Genomic DNA, 20,238 nt, shown 5'->3' with positions numbered 1-20,238 from the left:
ACCCACATGTCAATTCTCTCCTACTGTGAAGTACGGAGTACACAATGAGCTTCTCCCTCCCTTCGTCCAACCCCCGACAACCACTACTATCATTCTACCGTCAATGAGTCCCTCTCAATGCCTTTGACAGATTGTACGACACTCACTAACTTTCTTATGGGCCGGGCAGAATTTAAAAAACACCTTGAACTGGAGTACCCCCCTGCAAGCTAATTAGCGCTTCTCTGCGGGAAGTGTGACTAGCGACTTCGCTCTGCATGATCTCATTGAATCTCATCAGACCAATGGAGCTACAATGGTTACATTGCATTCATGACCCTGTCAAGGCTGTCAGGGGCATTATGCTAGGCCGGCAAGATGTTCGCGCAGCTCATTTTGTGGCAGGGGCAATCAGCGCGCCCCTTGACAGTCCGCGCCTGCATGCCAGAACGATTGTTTGTCTCGGCTTTCAGTTCGCCCACACGCGCGCCTTATCCCTCGATTCATTCTCCCTATGGCACTCAAGATGGCCGTTTGGAGTTCGATCTCGCTCCTCTTGATCCTACCTGTTGTTCTGGGCTCGTCTGACCCTGCCTCGGCAGCAGTTGATGACTACGATGTCCTGCAATACATCAATCCTCTCATCGGGAGTGCCAATGGAGGTATGTCCCGCCAACTCTTCCCAAATACTCTATCTTTTGAGCGTCGTTCTGACAGTGTCAATTAGGAAATGTCTTCGCAGGCGCGACAATTCCCTATGGCATGGCCAAAGCCGTAGCCGATACAGATTCGCAAAACAATCAAGGGGGCTTTGCGTTCGACGGGAGTCGTATCACCGGCTTCTCCAGTCTGCACGACTCAGGCACCGGCGGCCAACCCTCTCTCGGAAACTTCCCTCTGTTCCCTTATACAACATGCCAGAATGACGACGTGAATGGCTGCGTCTACCCAAAGAAGGAGCGAAAGACGGCTTATGACCCCTCTTCCATCAAATCAAGTCCGGGATATTTTGGGTTGACAATGAACTCTGGGATTCAGGTGGATATGACTACCACTCATCATGTGTCTCTGTTCCGGTTCCGGTTTCCCGCCAATGTATCATCGAGTCCTCTCATCTTGTTAGATCTTTCCGACTTGTCCGACACGCGCCAGGACAATGGGACTGTTTCCGTTGATGCCACGACAGGACGCATGACTGGCCACGCACGATTCTTGCCAAGCTTCGGAAGTGGCTCTTATGTGCCATACTTCTGTGCTGATTACCAGAGCGCGGCCGACATTCGAGACACTGGTATCTTTGTAGATGCGCGGGCTAGTAGTGATGTCAAGAACCTCACAATCTCGCGCAGCATAAATGGCTACCCTCTTCCGGTATGTCGTTCCAGCTACTGTTGAATACCGAACTGACAGTTTTAGGGCGGTGCTTTTGTACGCTTCGAGGCAGCATCTGAAATCACGGTCCAAGCCCGCGTGGGCATAAGTTTTATCAGTAGCGAGCAGGCTTGTCAAAATGCAGAGACTGAATTATCCGATTTCGACTTCGATAAGACCCGTGCGGCAGCAGTCAATAAGTGGACAGAGAAGATGGCACCAATTAGGGTATCCAGAACCGGGGTGAATGCATCTACCTTGACCAATTTCTACAGTGGGATCTACAGAACTATGGTAAACCCTCAAGATTACACTGGAGAGAATCCGTTGTGGGAAAGTGAGGAGCCATACTTTGACTCTTTCTACTGGTAAGCCAGTCGCTGCAGTAATCTTGTCTCTTCTAACGTGGGCAGCCTTTGGGATTCCTTCCGATCTCAGCTTCCATTTCTGACAATCTTTGACCCTGCATCGTTGAGTCGGATGGTTCGTTCCCTGATTGATACGCAACGACATCTTGGATGGCTACCTGACTGTCGCATGTCACTCTGCAAAGGTAAGCACTGACGTATTGAGGCGCAGTTAATGCTGACAGAGGTGTAGGCTATACGCAGGGAGGCTCCAACGCAGATGTTGTGCTTGCAGACGCATACGTCAAGAACATTAGCAACGGGGTTGACTGGGAAGTCGGGTATGCAGCGGTGCAGAAAGATGCGGAAGAGGAGCCGTTTGACTGGTCCAACGAAGGCCGGGGAGGGTTGCAGAGTTGGAAGGCACTGAACTACATTCCCGTGGAGGACTTTGACTACATTGGCTTCGGAACCCTGACACGAAGTATATCCCGCACGCTAGAATATGCCTACAATGACTTCACTATCGCACAAATGGCTCGAGGGATGGGTAAGACTAGCGATGCGGAAAAGTACGAAAGGACTGCAAAATATTGGCAGAATCTCTTTCGTGCAGATCAGACCTCATTTCTCAACGGCACGGATACTGGATTTAAGGGCTTCTTCCAGCCGAAATACTTGAACGGCACATGGGGATACCAGGTTCGTATACCTACGACACGCTACCATGACACAATCACCGATAGCTTTTTGACATGGCAGACTAATACCTGGCTTAGGACCCCCTAACATGTTCCAACATTGACACAAGCGGCCGATCCTGCTCCCTGCAGAACAACGCCGCCGAGACCTTTGAATCCAGCATTTGGGAATATCAATTGTAAGTTGCACTCTCGCTTTTTAGTGCTTCTTCGAATCAATACTAAGACGAAACACGACGCAGCTTCGTCCCCCACGACATGTCCACCCTCATCACCCTCCTCGGCGGCCCCGACGCCTTCACCCGGCGCCTCGACTACCTCCACGACCGCGGCATCACCTACATCGGCAACGAGCCCGCCTTCCTGACCGTCTTCCAGTACCACTACGCCGGCCGACCGGGCAAGTCCACCGCGCGCGCCCACACCTACATTCCGGCCTTCTTCAACCCGACACCCACGGGCCTGCCAGGCAACGACGACTCGGGCGCCATGGGCTCGTTCGTGGCTATGACGATGATGGGCCTGTTCCCCAACCCTGGCCAGAACGTGTATCTGATCACGGCCCCGTTCTTTGAGAGCGTCAACATCACCTCCCCGCTCACGGGCAAGACGGCCCGCGTGCGCACGGTGGGCTTCGATCCGAGCTACCAGGCGGTATACATCCAGTCGGCAACACTGGATGGACAACCGTACACTAAGAGCTATGTGGGGCACGATTTCTTCACCGAGGGAAGGGAGTTGGTTCTCTGGTTGGGAAGGAATGAGAGTTCTTGGGGCCAGGGAGTTGGGGATCTGCCGCCTTCGCTGGGGACGGAAGGGGATGCAACTTTGAACTTTAGGTATGAGTAGGGGCTCTTGCTCTCTCTTTATGTCTCTTTCGCTCTGTGTGTGTGGCAAACGTGTACGGTAGATAGATGAGGTGTACCGACTGTAGGTCTAGTGTTTGGAAGGTCAGGGTGGTGGTGTGGAAATCGGGTGTAAGTGACAGTATACATGCTCAACACGTGTGACTTGTCCACCTTTGACATGAGGATTTGTACTGCTAGAACTGCAACACTAATGAACAGCATTGCTGGGAAAATAAAGCTGCTTTTCTTTTCCACTTCATCTCTCATTTGGCACTGCTTTTCATTCCGCCCGCTTGGGTACCTTCTTTCTACGGAGGCGGTGGCACAAGCGGCTAGATAAGGCTCACCTCGCAAATACCAGTCCGCACAGCGTGCCCTAAACTGTGGAAGGCCACGGGGCATTGCCTACGTTAGGCCGAGTGAGAACCCGCAAATTGAACAACATCATGCGAGCTGCCCAAGTAGCATTCCTTTTCAATCATCACCAGGATATGGTATGCCAAACCCGACCTTCACCCTATCGGTGATCGGGACGGCTTTCGGTTACGGGGAGTCCCGGGGAGTCCGCGGCATACACTATTATCCTGGGCGACAAAAGCACGAAGCTGGTGGAGAGGTCATGGGTGGAGGATTTGTTCGGTGAGTCGGATTGGGGGCTCGTTTTTGCTCTCTTGCACCCGCACAAGAGGAAAGAACTGACTCTAGTTAATTATTATGCCAAACAAAGAACGAGCGGCTTCCCTCCGAGCTTGGGTGGACTAAACGGGAGGAGTCGAGTCCATCTCGATGGACGACCTGGAGGGCATGATGTAGCGGATTGGGAATGCTAGCGGTTATTCGGAGGAGTTGAAAGGGGAGTTGAGTCGGCGGGGTGGAAGGTGTAGGGAGGGTTGAGGCTGGATTGGATAATGTGTCTGGCCTGTATATCATATTGTGTTGCATCGCGCCTCGGAGCATAGGGTGTGGGTTCTGTCGAGGTCTAGCCCTAGTATGAGCCAGAGGATGTGAAGCTGGGACTGGAAGAGAAGTCATGCAGCTGGAGCAATACCCAACTCAGTCACATCACATCACACTATATTGGAAGTCGGACGAAGTGGCGAAATAGACAGTAGTGATAGGCTCTTGGCGCAGTAGGGACAAGAGCCTTTTGATACTCAGCACAACCCAACCTACGATTGTTTTCAAGTCCGACTAAGCCTAAGGGCTATTCCAGCAAGAATAAGCCAAATATCAATAACATTGCCACATTGAAGATAACAGTAGGATCCCGTGCTTTCCACGAGACTCGTCTTTATTTGTGCTAATTGATGTTTCAGATTTAATGCTTGCCCTATTTCCAAAAGCTCCGTTCCCGTCTCAGAAGCATTCCCAAGAGTTCTATTCTCTGTATCTTTCTCTCTTTCCCCCATTAACCAGGCTTCAATCTAAGCAAACTCGACCACTGCCCCGCAGTGCAAGAGACCCCCGATCCAACGACCGTCAGACACCCAGCCCGTCAGGTCCGCTTCAGCAACGTCACACAGTCATCTTTCCCGTCCACCACGACCTCCTGGGCAGGAACACTATCAGCACTCACCATACGCCCCTCCATCTGGAATCCCTGCGCAGCATCCACGCAGTCTGCATTCTGGCGGATCTTAGGCAGCAGATACGCCGGATTCAACAAGTTGTATCTTGAAGGTATTTATTCCTGGAAGCTCTGCTCTTGCTCTTGGAGTCTTCCGGGTGGTCGCCACTGCGGATTGGGCGTCCTTGGAGGATGGGCCATACACGCACTGAACTGAATGGTTGAGGCAGTTCGAGCACTCAGGCTTCATCTCATCGCACTGAGATCCAATTAGCGTTCTCTCCGAGACTTTTCTATTGAGGGATATGCAACACCTTGACGTGCCTGCTTTTACAAGTCCTACAGCCATTCCGCGATTTGCGGTGGGACTTTCGTGGCATGACAAGCTTGGGTGCTGAGTTCGGAGACGAATCTGAGCCGCCCATCAACAACGAATATTCGATTTGATTTTGACATCATGGTCAGTAGAACGAGTATGAGCCGTTAAAAACTCCTGGAATATGCAGAAGCTACAAGTACTAAAAGTAACAGTTAATAACAAACCGTGGACTGATTGGGTGACATATCTGGTTGGCAACCCGGCCACGTAAGCAAGCAGGCTATCTCTCTCCGCAACTGAGGCAGTGTGATTAATTATCCATCATTTCACCTGAAACTCCTACATTTCGAAGCCATCTACCAGGATCCATAACCCTGATACATAACTTAAAGAGGTTTACTGTATTTCTGAAGATACACCGCCTACAAGGCATAATCCAGCCTGCTGGTTGAACAACAACAAAGGATACATACTGCGGAGAACTTAGTTATTTCTAAAGAGCAGTCCTCCCTCTTCGCCCGCCACTCCTCTCTCAACACCTCATTTTTACCTCATGCCAAACCCAGCACCGCCATGCAACCCCACAACGTAGATCTCATTCGCAGTCTGAACGAGCTCTATACCCTACTATATCAACTCGGGGCCTATGAAGAGGCCAAGATTCTCCGACCAGACGGCAGCAGCATAGGAAGTCGACATCCCGAGGGCGCTTTCAACAGCTCTGCGGCTCTGGCCGCCGGATTCACTCCGGCCGTGGTTGATGTGATGTACCAGATCCCATATCTCGATGTGGGGGTGCTGGATTTCCAGATCTGCCCCAATACCTTCTTGGTCAACTATCGAAGTGAGAAGGATTCCGACCAAGGGAGCTTCGAGGCGTGGCGATCGACCTGTTCCCCGGAGATCGAATTGCCCGAGAACACGATGGCCTTGACGCAAGCCTCGGGCGGGGGCAGGGTTTGGCTCTATGATGTGGCAACCGGTGTGTTTTCCTTCATCCTCTTCTCTTTCCCCGCTAAGCTGGATCATTTCATTTCTTTTCGATGTTTTGTTTTCTACCTCTTCTTTCTCTGGTTTTCATGGTCCTGATTTACCTTACCCCAGGACTTATGCGCGACTGGGACTTTGAGAGTGAGGATGACCCCCTGGTAGTAGCGGCCGATCTGCCCTCCAAGGTTCTGGCGCCCTATATCGAAAAATACAGGAGTCTGCACTATCTGATCACCCCGATGGAGTTGGATTGTGCGTGGGAGCTGTTCATGGCTGGGCATCCGCCCGAGGACTGGGGGCCCTGGGACCGGTTGAATTGGTACATCGACTATGGGGAGTGGAAAGCGACCCGATATCTCAAGCAAATCTATCTGCAGTATGGCTGGAAAGTGACTCCCGGGATGTCTCCATCACAGGAGCAGTTCCGACGAGCGGACTATCTGCGGGCGAGAGACCAGTATTGGGCAGAGGTTGTTGCGCCCCTCGGCAAGGCAGCGGAAATGTTTCGAAGACAGCGGATGGTGGAGACGTGTGAGAATTGAATTCAACCTTGCTCCCCGAGCTGGATCGGAAACCAGAAGTCATGGGGACGTATCCCCTGGAATTACGCGCTGATTGCACGTTCACGCTCGACAGCCGACTGCTCTCTAAGCCTCGCCGCCTCGTTCAAGCTTATCGGCCAATTGCCTGTTTTACGCATAATAAGGTCTCTTAGCTCTTGTGGCAAGCCGAACTAGGCGCCGAATTGGTTGAACACTGCGTTTTCTCTCTACTAGGTATGCTGTTGTGGTAGCACGTTGCGGGAGGAGCAAATGCGGTAGTACGGGTCGATTAGCCAGATGGTGATAAGCTGCTGGTAACCCGGGAGATTAGGGTCTTAAAGTGAGAAGGGCAGTGTCCGGTATCGCAAGGTATTAGGCTAGGTTAGGAAGTATTCCTGATGGGTGACAGTTACTGATCCCAGAGTCTGTAGCATCGGAGGGGCGTCACGGTAAGTCGCTGGGTCTTCGTCCGTCCGGGACAGACCAAAGATGTTTTACATTACATAGGGCTTTAGGGTGATCTCGAACGCGTCCAAATCGACCTCTTGCTGGAAGTCGATGCGCGTGTCGGTGATATTCTTAATATCGTAGTAGTATTGCGCTGCGGCGACTACGTGTTTATTTCGGAGCCCATCAACATGGTAGTCGGCATCTCCAGAAAAGTTTGGGTTCTCTGCATTTAGCTCAATGCTGCTGACACGCACGATCACTTGCAAGCCCTGCTTACAAAATTGGCTCTGCAAACAGGCGAAATGATACTGGTGATCCTGGGGTGGTGGAGGGGGGTCCTCAAACACCACTCTAGAAGGTTTCCTTATATCAACAATCGGCCTCCCGGTTCTGCCTAGTTTCCACTCATCATAGAAGTATGAGATACCAGCTCCAGGAGACCCGAAAGCGTGAAGTCGACCCCATCTCTCTTGTACATGTGTCAATGCAGAAGAGCAGAAAGAACGGAGACTCCAAGACGGCGTGAGAAGCTAGAGCCGGATGTGTGTCGTTCACCCAAGCCACCGGCAGCAACGGCAGCCCACACGCTAACTATGTAGTGGTCATGGTTCTTATACCGTAAAACTGTGGTATGAGGGTTTAGACTCACATGGCTTCAAAACTGCTGACTCGCACTCGACAAGTAATCTTAGATCTACAACATGCCGATAAGCGGAAGACACTATACTATTTACGGGCGAATTGGCAAAATGGCCCTTTGAAGACGTGCGATTGACTGCATGCCTCCTTCCTTCATTTGTAATAGCGCTTTACTATGCTCTCTCTCCATCCGACCTTGATGCCCCCCAAGCCCATTCATCCATTCCGAGTCATGAAATTCCCTTGCTGTATCGACTCGCTCTCTTCTGTGACATAGGGCACGGGTGTTGCCCGCCTACAGCGGGACCACCGAAGTATACTAGCCCTAACCGTCCGAGCGGGAGATCACGAACCTCTCCACCACGAGCTATTCGTACCATTGACAACTGGTCCCGTAGACCACGGATACCTGCAAGCGCTTACCCCGTGGCGGCGTGTGGATCTGGTGATCGCCCGACCCGGCGCACCATTATGGAGTCGACGCGGCCCGGCATCCAGAACCTGACCAAAAATCCCTTAGTTCTAACCCTCACGCGGGGTCCTGATCAGCTCCGGCGCGGCTGCCGGCAGGTGACATCGTCAAGATTGGTCCGGGTTGGGAGGAGGGCCAATACGAAAATGAACAATTTGGTAGAAGTCTGCATCTACTTCGAAGTTTGAGGTGACAGAAGCGTTTGGTTTCTCTTTTCTTTTCACGAAGATGATGACGTTTTTTTGGTCTCATCGTTGGACAATGTACCGCACTGCATTGCAATGCGCACAGCATACACTGGGAAATAAGCCCGAAGAAGGGTTCGATCATACACGTATCTTTTGTCGGAAGAGCGTCTCTCAACCCCTTTTTCAGGGAACATGAAATGCAGACCCAAGGGTGATACCCAAAACTCTCCATGCAAACATTAAAAAAAGAATATAGTTCGTCATTCTGTCTTCATGCCCCTCGCTCGCCGCCCCAGCAAAGAAGACACACAGAGAAAGAGGAGAAAAAAAGGGAGAGGATGGACATCATTTCAGCATTACCCATTTGAATCGAAAAAGTCCCACCAGACACACCAAACAGCTTTTGTATATGTGGGGGCGGGGGGCGGCTGGTGAATCAGGTCATGACCCACTCAAGGGTGGAAGTAGCTTAAAAAAAGGTTCATGTTGGGTTAGCTTCTGCATTTCGGCATCTTTGCATCTCTGCATCCGCTTTCTGCTATATTTTTACAAGCCTGTGTCCGCACATGAGAATGGACTCCCGACTGTTCCTTCTCGGTAGCTGATAATCACACTTTCGATGGAGGCCTGTTCGAGTGTTAGTTCTTCCTCTGCGGAGAATAGGCGTGATGGGTAACGAGCTGCGCGGTTCCAAGGACGGGGCAAAGGAGGGACGAGCTAAAAAAAAAAGGGGAGGCAGGAGCATATGAACCTACATAAGTACCCGGTCCCAAGAAGAACAACCCCGCGAGAATCAACCCGACGTTCACGATGAAACCCAACCAGCCCTTCCACCCGCGATTCTTATAGAATCCCGGCCCGTATTCCTCGCGGCGCATGCGCAGGTACGCCGTACCCCAGAAGATGAACCCGAAGAACGAGTCGAACAGGGCGCTCATGATGGACTCCAGATCGGAGAAGAAGGGGATGACCTCTGCGATAATGAAGGCGGCGATCCACAGACAACACAGAATCCCGGCCCAGGCGGCCCAGCCGACAACGGTGTGGTTGCCCTTGTGGCGGGTGCCGTCGAAGAGGCGGAAGAAGAGGAAGCGGGCGGAGACGGAGGCGTACAAGACGCCCAGAAACACGAGTGTGGGGATCATGAAGGAGAAGGAGACCTTCTTGTAAGTCTCGTTGCCGAGGGAGCCGAACGCGGGCGAGGTGATGTATTGGTTACCGGTGTAGGCGTACACGATGGCGCCGACGAGGGAGAAGACGATGATCTCGGCGATGGTGACGGCGGTGACGGACTTCCAGAAGTCCTTGGGCTCGCGCATCTCAGCGATGAAGCTCGGAAGCGTGATCTGGCCGATGAAGGTGTAGCTGATGTTGAGGAATGCGCTGACGCCCGAGACGAAGGTGGTACCGGCCACCGGCACAGCGGTCACGATGGGGTCGCCCTTGGCCGGAGTGTAGCCGGCCGGGTGGTCTTCGATAGCGGAGAAGATAAGGGCGAGCATAACGGAGATGAAAGTGGTGAACGCGGAGAGGGTGGCCACCTTGGAGAGCGCGTCGAAGGTCCGCGGGAGGGAACAAACGAATGAGATGACCGCCGTCACAACGGAGAAGACGATTGTACAGGCTCCATGTCCGGTGATCGTGTTGAGATATTCTGCGCCAACGAGGCAATGGAGGCCCTAATGACAATTAGTTTCAGAGCTTGCAAGGTCTGATGTGCGACATTGTCTCTACCTGAATGAAGGTGTTGTTCAGCAGGAACATGACAGCCGTCAAGTACCAGACCACCTTCGAATCCCAGAAAATCATCTGTCCAATGTCGCACACATCGCGTACGTGAGGATGTCGCAAACAGAAACGCCTGAATATGTGAGTTATATCCTGCGGCGCGCGTGAAATTGTGTGACGTACCAAATGATCAACGAAGTATACAGCACAGTCATGGCAATAAACACTGTCAGAATCAATCCAGGTACTAACCCCAGAACGGAGTAGGACCAGGGAAACGACATGATAGCCAGACAGATGTACTCGGAGAAGAGAAGCGCCGCCGTCTAGAGACCAGGGCTCATATTAGCACGAATACTCACTCACTTCCCAGTGATAGCTTTGCGGCCACGCACCTTTTGCCAACTACATGTGCGATACTTGATGGAGTTCTCTGCCTCCATTTGAATTTGTCTGCCCACTTCCCCTTCAGAGTCCGAGCTCGACCCGGGTTGTAATTTCTGGCTCTCCAGGTCCGCATGTTTCGTCTCGTCGGTCAGACTGAGCTCGGGGACAGAGGAGCGGCCCGTGGGCTCGGGGACGGTGGACTCCGCCATTTTATGGAGCGGACAAGCCGCTGGTGTAGGGAGCGAGCGAGGATGGAAGCTGAAAATAGGAGGGAAACCTTCGGAGGCATGTACTGCGCTTGGAGGGGAAAAAAGAGTCTGGTTTTGTGGGAAGAGAGAGTCTTAGTCGCGGCATCAGCACATGGATAGAGTGTGGGGAAACTTACCTTAGACTGAGGAGAATGACTGACTGACTCAGTCAGTGACTGACAAGCAATGGAAACAGTACTCTTATGAAGTCCTGGAAACCAGAAGTAAGTTGTCAGAGTGAAGGAAGTAGAGATTGCGCAGGAAAGATGCAAGAGCTGGGCAGCTGAAATCTTTCCACCCACTGAGAGACAGACAGACAGACAGAAAGAATAGACAAGAGGGTGCGCCGATCGCCCCGGGTCGAGGCTAGGCTAGCCCCGAAGGAACAGGCAGAAAGTTCCCAAGCAGTCAATCAATGAGCAATAAGATAAAAGAAAGACTGGTTGCAATCTCCGACCCCAACTAAGGTTGTTCCCTGTTCGGATTTTGCAGCGACGGACTCGGAAGTTCTGCTTTCATGAGATGACGTAGCAGGCCCATCCCGCGGAACAACAACAGCATACTGCAGTATGTATGGCTGAGCATTGACAATTGGGCTCCATAGTAAGATTTGGGACTGTTGAGTATTGCTATAGTAATAATCTTCGCTGCCATTGGCATGAAGATATCGAGTAACAAGAACTTCCAGCGACCGTTTGTCTTCTCCATCATGGATAGTGCTAAAAACTACTCGGTACAGTTTCCTCCCCGCCCGCCGCACTCGGCAATTCCCCGCTCCACACCAGTTGTCGGACGCTCTCTGGGGCGGATGGACCCGATCAGCATGCATTTCCTTCTTAGTCTGACCTCCCGCCCCGCATTCGGCTAGTTGACATTCCACTGGACTTGCTCCTGCAGAGATAATAGTTTATGCTTGAATCTCAATCGCAATACTTCTTCCGCTGAAACAGCATTCCAATGATACCAACATCGACTGTGCAAGGCGCATCATGCGATCATTGCTCTAATATTTTTCAAAGGATTTAAATCCCAGTCCAGTCCATAGTGGAGCCTATCAGAAATCTCTGCTGACCAGGGCTGCATCAAAGAAAAAAAAATTGAAAAGTAGGAAGAGGGGCAAACGGAAGTTGGACCTCGAATTAACCTCTAGCACGCTATGCGCTAGTTGATGGCGTGCTTCCAAGGTTGTTGTTTGTTCACATTGCCTTTCCACGTGTGAGATGTCGGACTTACCATGTTTCTCCATGCACACACACACCTCCAAAAAACCAGGTTACTCGCCCGGGTGTCGGGGATGTCCGAATCGAGCAGATCGATTTTGGCTGGGAAGAAAAACTGGCCCAGTGTGGCTGAACGCTATGATGTCATCCGCCCCGACCGAGTGGGTGAAGCGCAGCGCCACAATTCCGCACTAGTGGCTGGAACTGCCAACGGCTCTGCAATTCTAGACCGTCTCTACTGTCACTGTTCATATGAAGTTCATATGATTGTTTACGTCTGACTGATGAGATGCGCCATGTGAAAGTTGTGAAAATAGAGTAAAAAAGAAATACTACATAGAGCTTTTGTGGTATCTGCAGGATGCGATTGACTAAATACAACAAGAACCTGGGTTTCACATACCCTCGTCTTCCCCGGCCAGCAGGGCCGCATAATCCTCCATCGACGCGAAGGTAGGCAGGTGCTTGAGCTTGCGCCGCTTCTTGCGCCCACTGTCCTTCTCCTTCTCCTTCTCGTCCTTGGACGCACTCGGCAGGTGAGCGTCGAGCTCCACGTCCGACGGCAGCTCTTCGTCGCTGTCGATAAACGCCTCCTCGTCGGAGACGTCCATGTCGAACGCCTCCTCGTCGTCCGAGGGCTCCTCCTCTGCCTTGGCCTTCTTCGTCTTCTTGGCCGGGGCAGGGACCTCGTCGATGTCCTCCATCTCGTCGTCAGAGTCGAGGTTGATCTCCACTTCATCGTCACCGCCGGCTTCTTCATCGTCGCTCTGGTCGTAGGCAGACTCCAAGTCGTCCAGATCCAGGTCGTCGTCGTCGCTGACGCCAGCTTCCAGGTCGGGCCGAGAGTCCACCAGGGCCTTCCAGATCTCGGACTCGGCGTCGCTGAGCTCGCCGTCCTCGTCCTCGTCACCCGCATCCTTGTCGGCCTTCTTCTTGCGAGCCTTGTCCTTCTCCTGGCCCTTGCCGATCCGGTTGAAGTACTCGTGGAAGAAGACATCCTCCGCCGCCACATCCTCCGCCTTCTTCTTCCAGAAGGCTTCCGAGTTGAGCGGCAGCTGCGCGCCAGTCTTGACGGCAGCGACAAGGCGATCCTTGGCGTCGCTGCCGGCAAGAGGCTGCATGATCGAGGCTCCACGGGTGGCCGCAGCCGCCTTAGGAGTGCGGTAAACGAAACGGTCGAGGAAGTGGGTGAGAGTATGGATAGTCAAGTCGGGCTGTCCGCTCATCACCTGGTGATCAAGTAAATGAGCCGCGTTGACCGAGACGGAGGGATGGAAGTGAGACAGGTAGGGCAGCTGGAAGTCGAAAGTCAGTAACTGCAGAATCATGGCCGAATAGCTATACGTACAAGTTCCCAGAGACACGTGCGGTCGGCGTTGCTGTGTTCGGGGTCTCTTTTGCGGGGGTCGTAACGAGTAGACGGCTTCTCGGGTTTGGTCTCTTCGGGCTGTTCCTGAGGCTCATCGTCCTCGTCAGGAACGTCTCGGAAGACTTCCTCTTCATCGTCTTCGTTCAGCTCGGGCTGGTCGAACAAGGCGCGGAGATCGGGGAACGTCTTCTCCAGCTCACGAATCAAGTAGAAGACACCGCAAATGAATGCGGGCTGGTGCATTCCGAGTATCTGAAGGAGACGCTTGACAAAGGCCTTGACGCGGCGAGTGTTTAGATCATTCTTCAAGGACTTAAACAACAAATTGAGGTAAAGGGATTGCTTGGAGGACGTTGCCAGGCGTGGATCAAGCAGCGATTCGTACAGAGTTCGATAGAAGCGATCCGCACCGACCTGGTGGGATGCCGTCAATTGCTGGATCAGCATGAGGGCCTGGATACTCGTGTTGAAGTTGGAAGAGTGCGTGATGCGGAAAAGAGTGCCGAGGTGCTTCGTCAGGCTGATCTATGCGTTAGCTTGGTCATGATGCACGGAGAATATAGGACATACCGTTCACTGTCCGAGCTTGTAAAGGGATAAGCTCGGTTCACACCGGTCAAGACCGCGGATGTCAACTTGTCTTGCATCTCTTCAGTTTGCGCCTGACCCTTGTCGTCGTCCTTGCCCTTGCCCTTGCCCTTGTTTCCGAATTTGCCATGCCTCTTGCCCTTGTAACCCTTGCCCTTGTCTTCCTTGGCAGGCTTCAATAGCGAAACGAAGAGGGCAAAATAGATGTCGAGCAATTTCTCAGCGACCTTCTCCTCCTTGACACTCAGGACCGTCTGGTTGAGCGAGATGATAGCATAATACTTGGCGTGCTGGCTTTGACCAGGCCGGAAGAGGACCTCCTCAACAGCTGAAATAATCGTGGACTTCATGAGAGGATGCGCCTGCTCGAGTTGCAAAAGTAGGTAAGAGGCCCGCGAGGCAATCTTCTTAGACGTGTCACCAAGCTTGTTCACCAACAGGCGCAACAGATTCGTCTCCTGCTCAGGCTTCTCCTTCAACAGTTCGTAGACGTAGCTGACAGCGCGAGAGCGAGAGAAATCGATCTCGTCGTTGCACCAGACTTCGAGAATCTTGAGAACCTCGAAGTACTGATCCTTTAGGAAATGTTCGTAGGCCCAGACGATCAGGTGGCTGTTCTGAAGACCATTGGGAAGAGCATCTCCCTCAGCCCAGCGGTTGCTCACACCTTGCAAGGCAGCCACAAGCGATGGCTGGTTGGCGAAGGCCCGGAGTCTGCGATCGCTGGGCAAGATGGTTCCTTGGGCGAACATATCTTTGAGCGACCGAAGAACTTCAACGGCCTGAGCACGACTGCGCTTCTTTCCGAGGGCAATCAAGTTCTCCAGAGCCTTGGTGTTGTGAAGGGGCGATTCTTGTACGGCAAGCGTCAAAGCGGAGATCTTATCGCTAAGCGTACCAGTGGACATAATAGTACTGTAGAACTTGTGGGATGAAGAGGCAGAAGCTGCTTGCGCGTCTGCGTATTCTTTAGCATCCTTTTCGAGAAGCGAGTTTGCGTAAGTGTGGAATCGCTCGATCAGGTGGCGGGCAACAGGGTTCGATTCCTTCTTCGCAATGGGTGGAAGTTCGATCATGAACCAGTCGGACCTCGGAGGAACGGACTGATCGTCTGGTCAGCATGTTTAGCCGGAAACATGGATGAGTTGACTCACCAATTTGGAGAACTCCTTCGGGAAGATGTTCTCAGGAGCGGCCTGCTTGACAGCCTTCTTGTCCTCCTTCGGGGCTGGCGTGGGAGGTTCATCCTCTGAGGCATCTTCTTCGTCCTCTTCCACGTCCTCCTCATCATCTTCAGCATCGACTTCGATGCCTCCAGTCTCTTCGTCTTCATCTTCATCTTCCTCTTCCTCCTCCTCTTCATCTTCCCCTTCAACTTCGTCGTCTTCAAGGTCATCCGGAACCACCTGGCCTGCGGCAGCCAGCATGCTAGCCAGCTCCTTCCTCAGGAAGTCATCCTCAGACTTGCCCTTGGATTTCTTCTCGGTGGCATCCTCAACCTCGGACTCGGAGTCAACACCGGCCAAGAGATCCAAGTCCTCTTCCGTACCCCCCAGGGCCAGAATCTCCTGCCGTAGAACATCGTCGCCATCCTCCTTGCTCTTCGGCTTTCCCTTTCCAATGTCCTTCGTCGCCTCCCCAGCAATCACATCACCATTGCGATCGCGCTTCTTTCCCTTGTTGTTCTTATCGTCGGCGGACGTCTGCTTCGGCTGAGGTTTCGACGCAACCGGCTGGTTCTTCTTGGGGGTATCAGCCGGTGCCGACTTTCCCTTGCCGTTCTTCGACTTCTGCTTGGCGTTGTTCTGATCCTTCAAGCGCTGTTCGATCTTCTGTCGCAAGCCGGCGAATGCACTCTCCTCCAACTGGGGGAGAGACTCAGCGGCAGGGGTGGGATTTTTGGCGGCAGCACCGCCACCAACACCCTTACCTAGAGGGATGTTGTTCGCTCCAGAGGAGGAGGAGCCTTTGCCCTTATTGCCTTTGGCCATATTGACAGGGTGGGATGAATGGCCAAAATGCTTGCTCTCCTTCAACTTTTTTTCTGCCACCCTAAAAATTATGGGGGGTCCGCTTCTTTCCAGGCCGCCGGAGAAATGGGCGGGCCGATTTGCCCGTAGTAGTACTGGCTGTGCCCGACGCTCGGACCACGTCAATTATTCCCATCGGGTTTAGTGCCTGGGCCGATAAGAACCGCGCTTCTTTCTTGGGGATTGCCGCGCATTGCCAGCGGAGATGTGAATATCTCTTTCCCCGTTGGAAAACACCTCGAGGCTGTGCTTCGGGATTTTGGCTCTTCATGTTCTCGCGCATACGCCCTACAGTGGGCCGAGCGCCCGGAGTCTCTCGAGTGCACCTTAGCGTCATTCAATTCGGGTATAGAACGTCCAAGAAAGCCTTTCATGTATGAGGTATCTTTCGCCATAGCTTGTATAAGATCTAACTAGTCATACTGTCAGACCGATGGCAGGACTCGGATATCGAATTTTTGGATTCCGACGGGAGGTATCACGAAGAAGCCAGTGGAGGGTGAAAGAGGTACGCTACTAAACTGAATCATCGATCACGTTCTATGCAACTGACGCTACACAGAGGACACAAATGACCTCCTAGTGAGGGGTGGCTTCTTGCGACAGGTACTGTCAGCTCTCGTCTTGGCAAGTACTGGGCTAATCAAATGCATAGGCGTACGCGGGAATTTTTCACATGCTGCCATTGGGGTTGCGCGTGCAGGATAAGCTTGAGAGACTCATAGATAAGCACATGCAGTCAGTCGGTAAGTCTACGGCATCATGATTGTTATGTTCTACTGAGACGTCTAATATGTGACAAATAGGCGCATCTAAGGTGTCACTCTCGTCGATATCATCCCAAGAGCTCTGGGAGCAATCGGGACGCCTCAAAGAGGGGTCGGATGTAAGCCTCTTGCTCTCTTCTCAGCCATGAGCTCCCCCTAATGAACAGGCAGGTCTTCCGTTTCCTTGACCGCAAAGAAGCACGCTTCATCCTCGCGCCCACTCATGAAGAGGAGATTACGACTCTTGTCGGGAGTCTTACCAAGTCGTACCGAGATCTGCCCGTGCGCGTGTACCAGATTTGTCAGTAAAGCTTTCCCACGCTTCTCGACCAAGTCTAATCGTAGAATAGCGAGAAAATACAGAGATGAGCAGAGACCCCGGCAGGGTCTTCTTCGCGGTCGAGAATTCATCATGAAAGACATGTACACGTTCGACTACAGTCCCGAGACCGCTCTCCAGACTTACGTGGCTGTCAAAGGCGCCTACACACGGCTTTTCGACGAGCTCAAAATCCCCTACCTGGTCGCTGCTGCGGACTCGGGTAATATGGGCGGGAGCCTGAGCCACGAGTTCCACTTCCCCAGTGCGAAGGGTGAAGACACAGTCATCAGCTGCACCAGTTGCGACAATGTGTACAACGAGGAGCTCGCGGACGGAAAGGCTCACGCTGGCGTGGACGAACAGCCTCAGACTCATCAGAGACCTGGCTTCGACACCGGTGAGAACTCCGGTGAGGCCACGCCCGCCGTCTCAGTCGGTCTGTGGATGTCCATCTCCAAAGACAAGAACACGCTGCTGCGGTGCTGGTTTCCGCAGTACACCATCCAAGAAAGCCCTGTGGAGAGAGAGGTGAACTCCCACGCCGTCAAGTCCATCGCCGACGCCGCTGGGATGGAAATCGATGTCAGCGTCGAGAACCCGCTCCAGCAATGGGCAACGCACGTCAAGCTCCACAAGGCTTCCGCTCAGCGCCCGCGGATCGTGGATCTGTATGACTCGCGCGTGCGCGCATACAAGCGCCCCCCGCTTACCGACACATTGGAGGAGGTCGGCTGCACAGCGGAGGACGTGGATTTCTCGAAGCTGGATCGCTTCCCAGGCACGAACAGCCATCTGAACTTGGTGCGGGTCCACGAGGGCGATCGATGCTCCAAATGCGGCGAGGGTCTGGCACAGACGCACAAGGCAGTCGAGCTCGGTCACACATTCCATCTAGGCACCCGCTACAGCGATGTCCTAAAGGCCACCGTGATGGTCGACCAATCTGCTATGCCCAAGAACAAAGACAGCAACAAATCCGGCCCCCAGACCGTACCCATGGAGATGGGCTGCCACGGAATCGGCGTTTCGCGCATGATCACTGCGGTAGCGGACAGCCTGGCGGACGGCAAGGGACTGAACTGGCCTCGCGTCATCGCGCCGTACGAAGTTATCATCGTGCCGGGCAAGGGGCTCGAGGCGGAAGCGGAGAAGGTCTACGACGCACTGACCGTGGCGCCTACTTCTGCCTTGGATGTGATTCTGGATGATCGCGACAAGCAAATGGGCTGGAAGCTCGGCGATGCGGACCTGATCGGATACCCGGTCATCATTGTGGTTGGTAAGGGATGGAAGAAACAGCAAACCTTGGAGGTACAATGCCGTCGGCTGAGCGTGCGTGAGGATGTCACACTTGAGGCTCTTCCGGCGTTTGTGCAATCTCTGCTGCAGCGATTGTAAGCGCTTTCGCGTGGGTTGTAGGCTATGCTGATATCCGAGATCGGGGCTATGCTGTGTTCTTCCCGAGGCTGAGTGGCACGGAGCTTTGTAAGATAGAAAGACTATTCAAAGAAAAATCAGAAGTAGATTGACCGCAAATTATACCCCACTCCTTTCAAATGTGCTGATAAAGAAGATGAGTCAACTTCTTAGATCACTGGTGAGATCTATCATTGAAAGGTCAGAGCATAAAGAAGTTTTAGGCAGTCTGCCTGGAACTATTGAACTCTTGGCATCCCCGGGTACTGGGTATTGTTCACCGTGCCTGGAAAAGAATCACCAAACCTCAACTATATAAGGCGACCGATCAATCCACTAGATTGACGCAACTCACCAAGCCCATCAATACTTGACCGATCAACACCAATCGATCGATCTTCATCCTTTTCACACACACAAACACACACAAACACACACGCACCTCTTAAAAATTACCGACAACCATGTCCACAACACCAGATTCTGACCCCACCACCACCGCCGCCCCGCCAGCGGTGACAACCATCCCCCGCGTCGGCATCGCCGTCCTCATCTTCGGGCGCGCCAACCAAGTCCTGCTGGGCGAACGCAAAGGCAGCCACGGCGCCGGCACCTGGGCCCTGCCGGGGGGCCACCTGGAGCCCGGCGAGACGTGGGCCGCGTGCGCCGCCCGCGAGGTCCTTGAGGAGACCAACCTGGCCGTTTCGGGGCTCCGCTTCCTGACGGCCACCAACGACGTGATGGCCGCCGAGAACAAGCACTACATCACCATCTACCTGGGGTGCACGCCGACGCGGCGCGAGGATTGCAGGGCCCCGCCGCCCGTCATGGAGCCCAACAAGTGCCGCGAGTGGCGCTGGGTGGAGTGGGAGGAGGTCACGCGGTGGTATCGGCTGCAGGACGAGGCGGAGAAACTGGCTGCCACAGACTTCACTGCTAGGAATTCCGCTGGGAATCCCGCTAGGCTGGGGCTCGAGCATCCGTTGTTCTTGCCGCTCATGAACCTCTTTCGGCAGCAGCAGTATTGGTTGCCGTTGCAGGAGTATCAGTTGTTGACTGGGTGGGAGGAGGATCGCTAGGTGATGATTAGGGAAATGAGGTTATGCATGTTATGATGTTTTCGATAATGGATTTCTTATTCTTATGTATCTTTTTGTGACTACGTTTTGTACTTTTAGACTTGTTGATCACTTTGTTGACGTTTACTTCGCTCTGGGAGTTAATTTTATTTACTGCACTGTATGGTGAGTAAGCTGTGCCTTAACTGACATAACTAATGGATGGACAATGAACCATCTACTTGACTCCTCACTACGACGCATGTGCCTTCTTCTCTTTTGTACATACTTGTACCATTCACCCATCTTGAAGGTTCATGTCTGGTATGCCTCTCAGATTACTGCATCAATATAGCATGTATCTTGTGCCTGTTTGTGGAGACTTCAAGTCCTGCAAGGCATTGTCTTTTGTACCAGTTCGGCACAGTAGGATAGGGTGCTCGAATTATAGAATAAATTGCGAGACAGTCATCATAAGGACTAGAGACCCCTACCTTTTTTCTTGGTGAGAACAGAAGAGAATGCCACAGCCTTGGTTCTGCCATGCAGCTCTAGCAATAGCAATGCACAAAAAGAAACCTGAAATATGCCGTACGAACGGGGTCAGTGGAAGCGCTTAATACTTGAAGAGCTTCTCAATAGACTCCTAGAAGACCCTTAGGTTGCAAAGGGGTTCCACGCATTACGACCCA

The 20,238-nt window shown here is 52.9% G+C and overlaps 8 protein-coding genes across 8 annotated transcripts; 4 read left to right on the top strand and 4 right to left on the bottom strand.

The window, feature by feature from the left end:
* Positions 1–73: 73 nt before the first annotated feature.
* BO72DRAFT_447305 (glycoside hydrolase family 92 protein) lies at positions 74–3,435 on the top strand (the record flags this gene model as incomplete). The annotated part of the gene is made up of 7 exons (XM_040944504.1): positions 74–641; positions 707–1,350; positions 1,396–1,718; positions 1,764–1,903; positions 1,951–2,399; positions 2,477–2,577; positions 2,641–3,435. Coding segments are annotated over exons 1-7 (2,408 nt in total), but the record flags the coding sequence as incomplete, so codon positions are not given.
* A 1,109-nt stretch (positions 3,436–4,544) lies between these two features.
* On the bottom strand, positions 4,545–5,235 carry BO72DRAFT_447304 (uncharacterized protein). The gene is made up of 2 exons (XM_040944503.1): positions 5,128–5,235; positions 4,545–5,072 (listed from the first exon to the last, which is right to left on the bottom strand). Exon 2 carries the CDS (start codon positions 5,061–5,063, stop codon positions 4,884–4,886), a length of 180 nt encoding a protein of 59 aa, XP_040802266.1. The 5' UTR covers positions 5,064–5,072; positions 5,128–5,235; the 3' UTR covers positions 4,545–4,883.
* Positions 5,236–5,471: 236 nt separating this feature from the next.
* On the top strand, positions 5,472–7,055 carry BO72DRAFT_527016 (uncharacterized protein). Its single transcript, XM_040950077.1, has 2 exons — positions 5,472–6,114; positions 6,237–7,055. The coding sequence occupies exons 1-2, from the start codon at positions 5,706–5,708 to the stop codon at positions 6,662–6,664; spliced, it is 837 nt and encodes a 278-aa protein (XP_040802265.1). The 5' UTR covers positions 5,472–5,705; the 3' UTR covers positions 6,665–7,055.
* Positions 6,854–7,590, bottom strand: BO72DRAFT_507597 (uncharacterized protein; the record flags this gene model as incomplete). The annotated part of the gene is made up of 2 exons (XM_040949266.1): positions 6,854–7,354; positions 7,424–7,590. Coding segments are annotated over 2 exons (363 nt in total), but the record flags the coding sequence as incomplete, so codon positions are not given.
* Positions 7,591–8,783: 1,193 nt separating this feature from the next.
* Positions 8,784–10,996, bottom strand: BO72DRAFT_78881 (putative neutral amino acid permease). Its single transcript, XM_040950722.1, has 6 exons — positions 10,914–10,996; positions 10,537–10,845; positions 10,325–10,467; positions 10,148–10,274; positions 9,169–10,092; positions 8,784–9,040 (listed from the first exon to the last, which is right to left on the bottom strand). Exons 2-6 carry the CDS (start codon positions 10,735–10,737, stop codon positions 8,960–8,962), a joined length of 1,476 nt encoding a protein of 491 aa, XP_040802263.1. The 5' UTR covers positions 10,738–10,845; positions 10,914–10,996; the 3' UTR covers positions 8,784–8,959.
* A 1,354-nt stretch (positions 10,997–12,350) lies between these two features.
* BO72DRAFT_427296 (RNA-binding ribosome biosynthesis protein MAK21) lies at positions 12,351–16,001 on the bottom strand. The gene is made up of 4 exons (XM_040942980.1): positions 15,108–16,001; positions 13,936–15,056; positions 13,345–13,885; positions 12,351–13,291 (listed from the first exon to the last, which is right to left on the bottom strand). Exons 1-4 carry the CDS (start codon positions 15,942–15,944, stop codon positions 12,392–12,394), a joined length of 3,399 nt encoding a protein of 1,132 aa, XP_040802262.1. The 5' UTR covers positions 15,945–16,001; the 3' UTR covers positions 12,351–12,391.
* A 251-nt stretch (positions 16,002–16,252) lies between these two features.
* On the top strand, positions 16,253–18,470 carry BO72DRAFT_376020 (putative proline--tRNA ligase AIM10; the record flags this gene model as incomplete). Its single annotated transcript, XM_040941194.1, has 7 exons — positions 16,253–16,357; positions 16,413–16,491; positions 16,546–16,589; positions 16,639–16,729; positions 16,790–16,869; positions 16,922–17,051; positions 17,101–18,470. 7 exons carry the CDS (start codon positions 16,253–16,255, stop codon positions 18,468–18,470), a joined length of 1,899 nt encoding a protein of 632 aa, XP_040802261.1.
* Positions 18,471–18,711: 241 nt separating this feature from the next.
* On the top strand, positions 18,712–19,772 carry BO72DRAFT_78830 (nucleotide triphosphate diphosphatase NUDT15). The gene has a single exon (XM_040950721.1). It carries the CDS (start codon positions 18,953–18,955, stop codon positions 19,565–19,567), a length of 615 nt encoding a protein of 204 aa, XP_040802260.1. The 5' UTR covers positions 18,712–18,952; the 3' UTR covers positions 19,568–19,772.
* Positions 19,773–20,238: the final 466 nt, after the last annotated feature.

Source organism: Aspergillus fijiensis (assembly GCF_003184825.1).
Source record: "Aspergillus fijiensis CBS 313.89 unplaced genomic scaffold BO72scaffold_18, whole genome shotgun sequence".
Taxonomy (NCBI): domain Eukaryota; kingdom Fungi; phylum Ascomycota; class Eurotiomycetes; order Eurotiales; family Aspergillaceae; genus Aspergillus; species Aspergillus fijiensis.
This window is presented reverse-complemented; position numbering and strand designations above follow the sequence as displayed.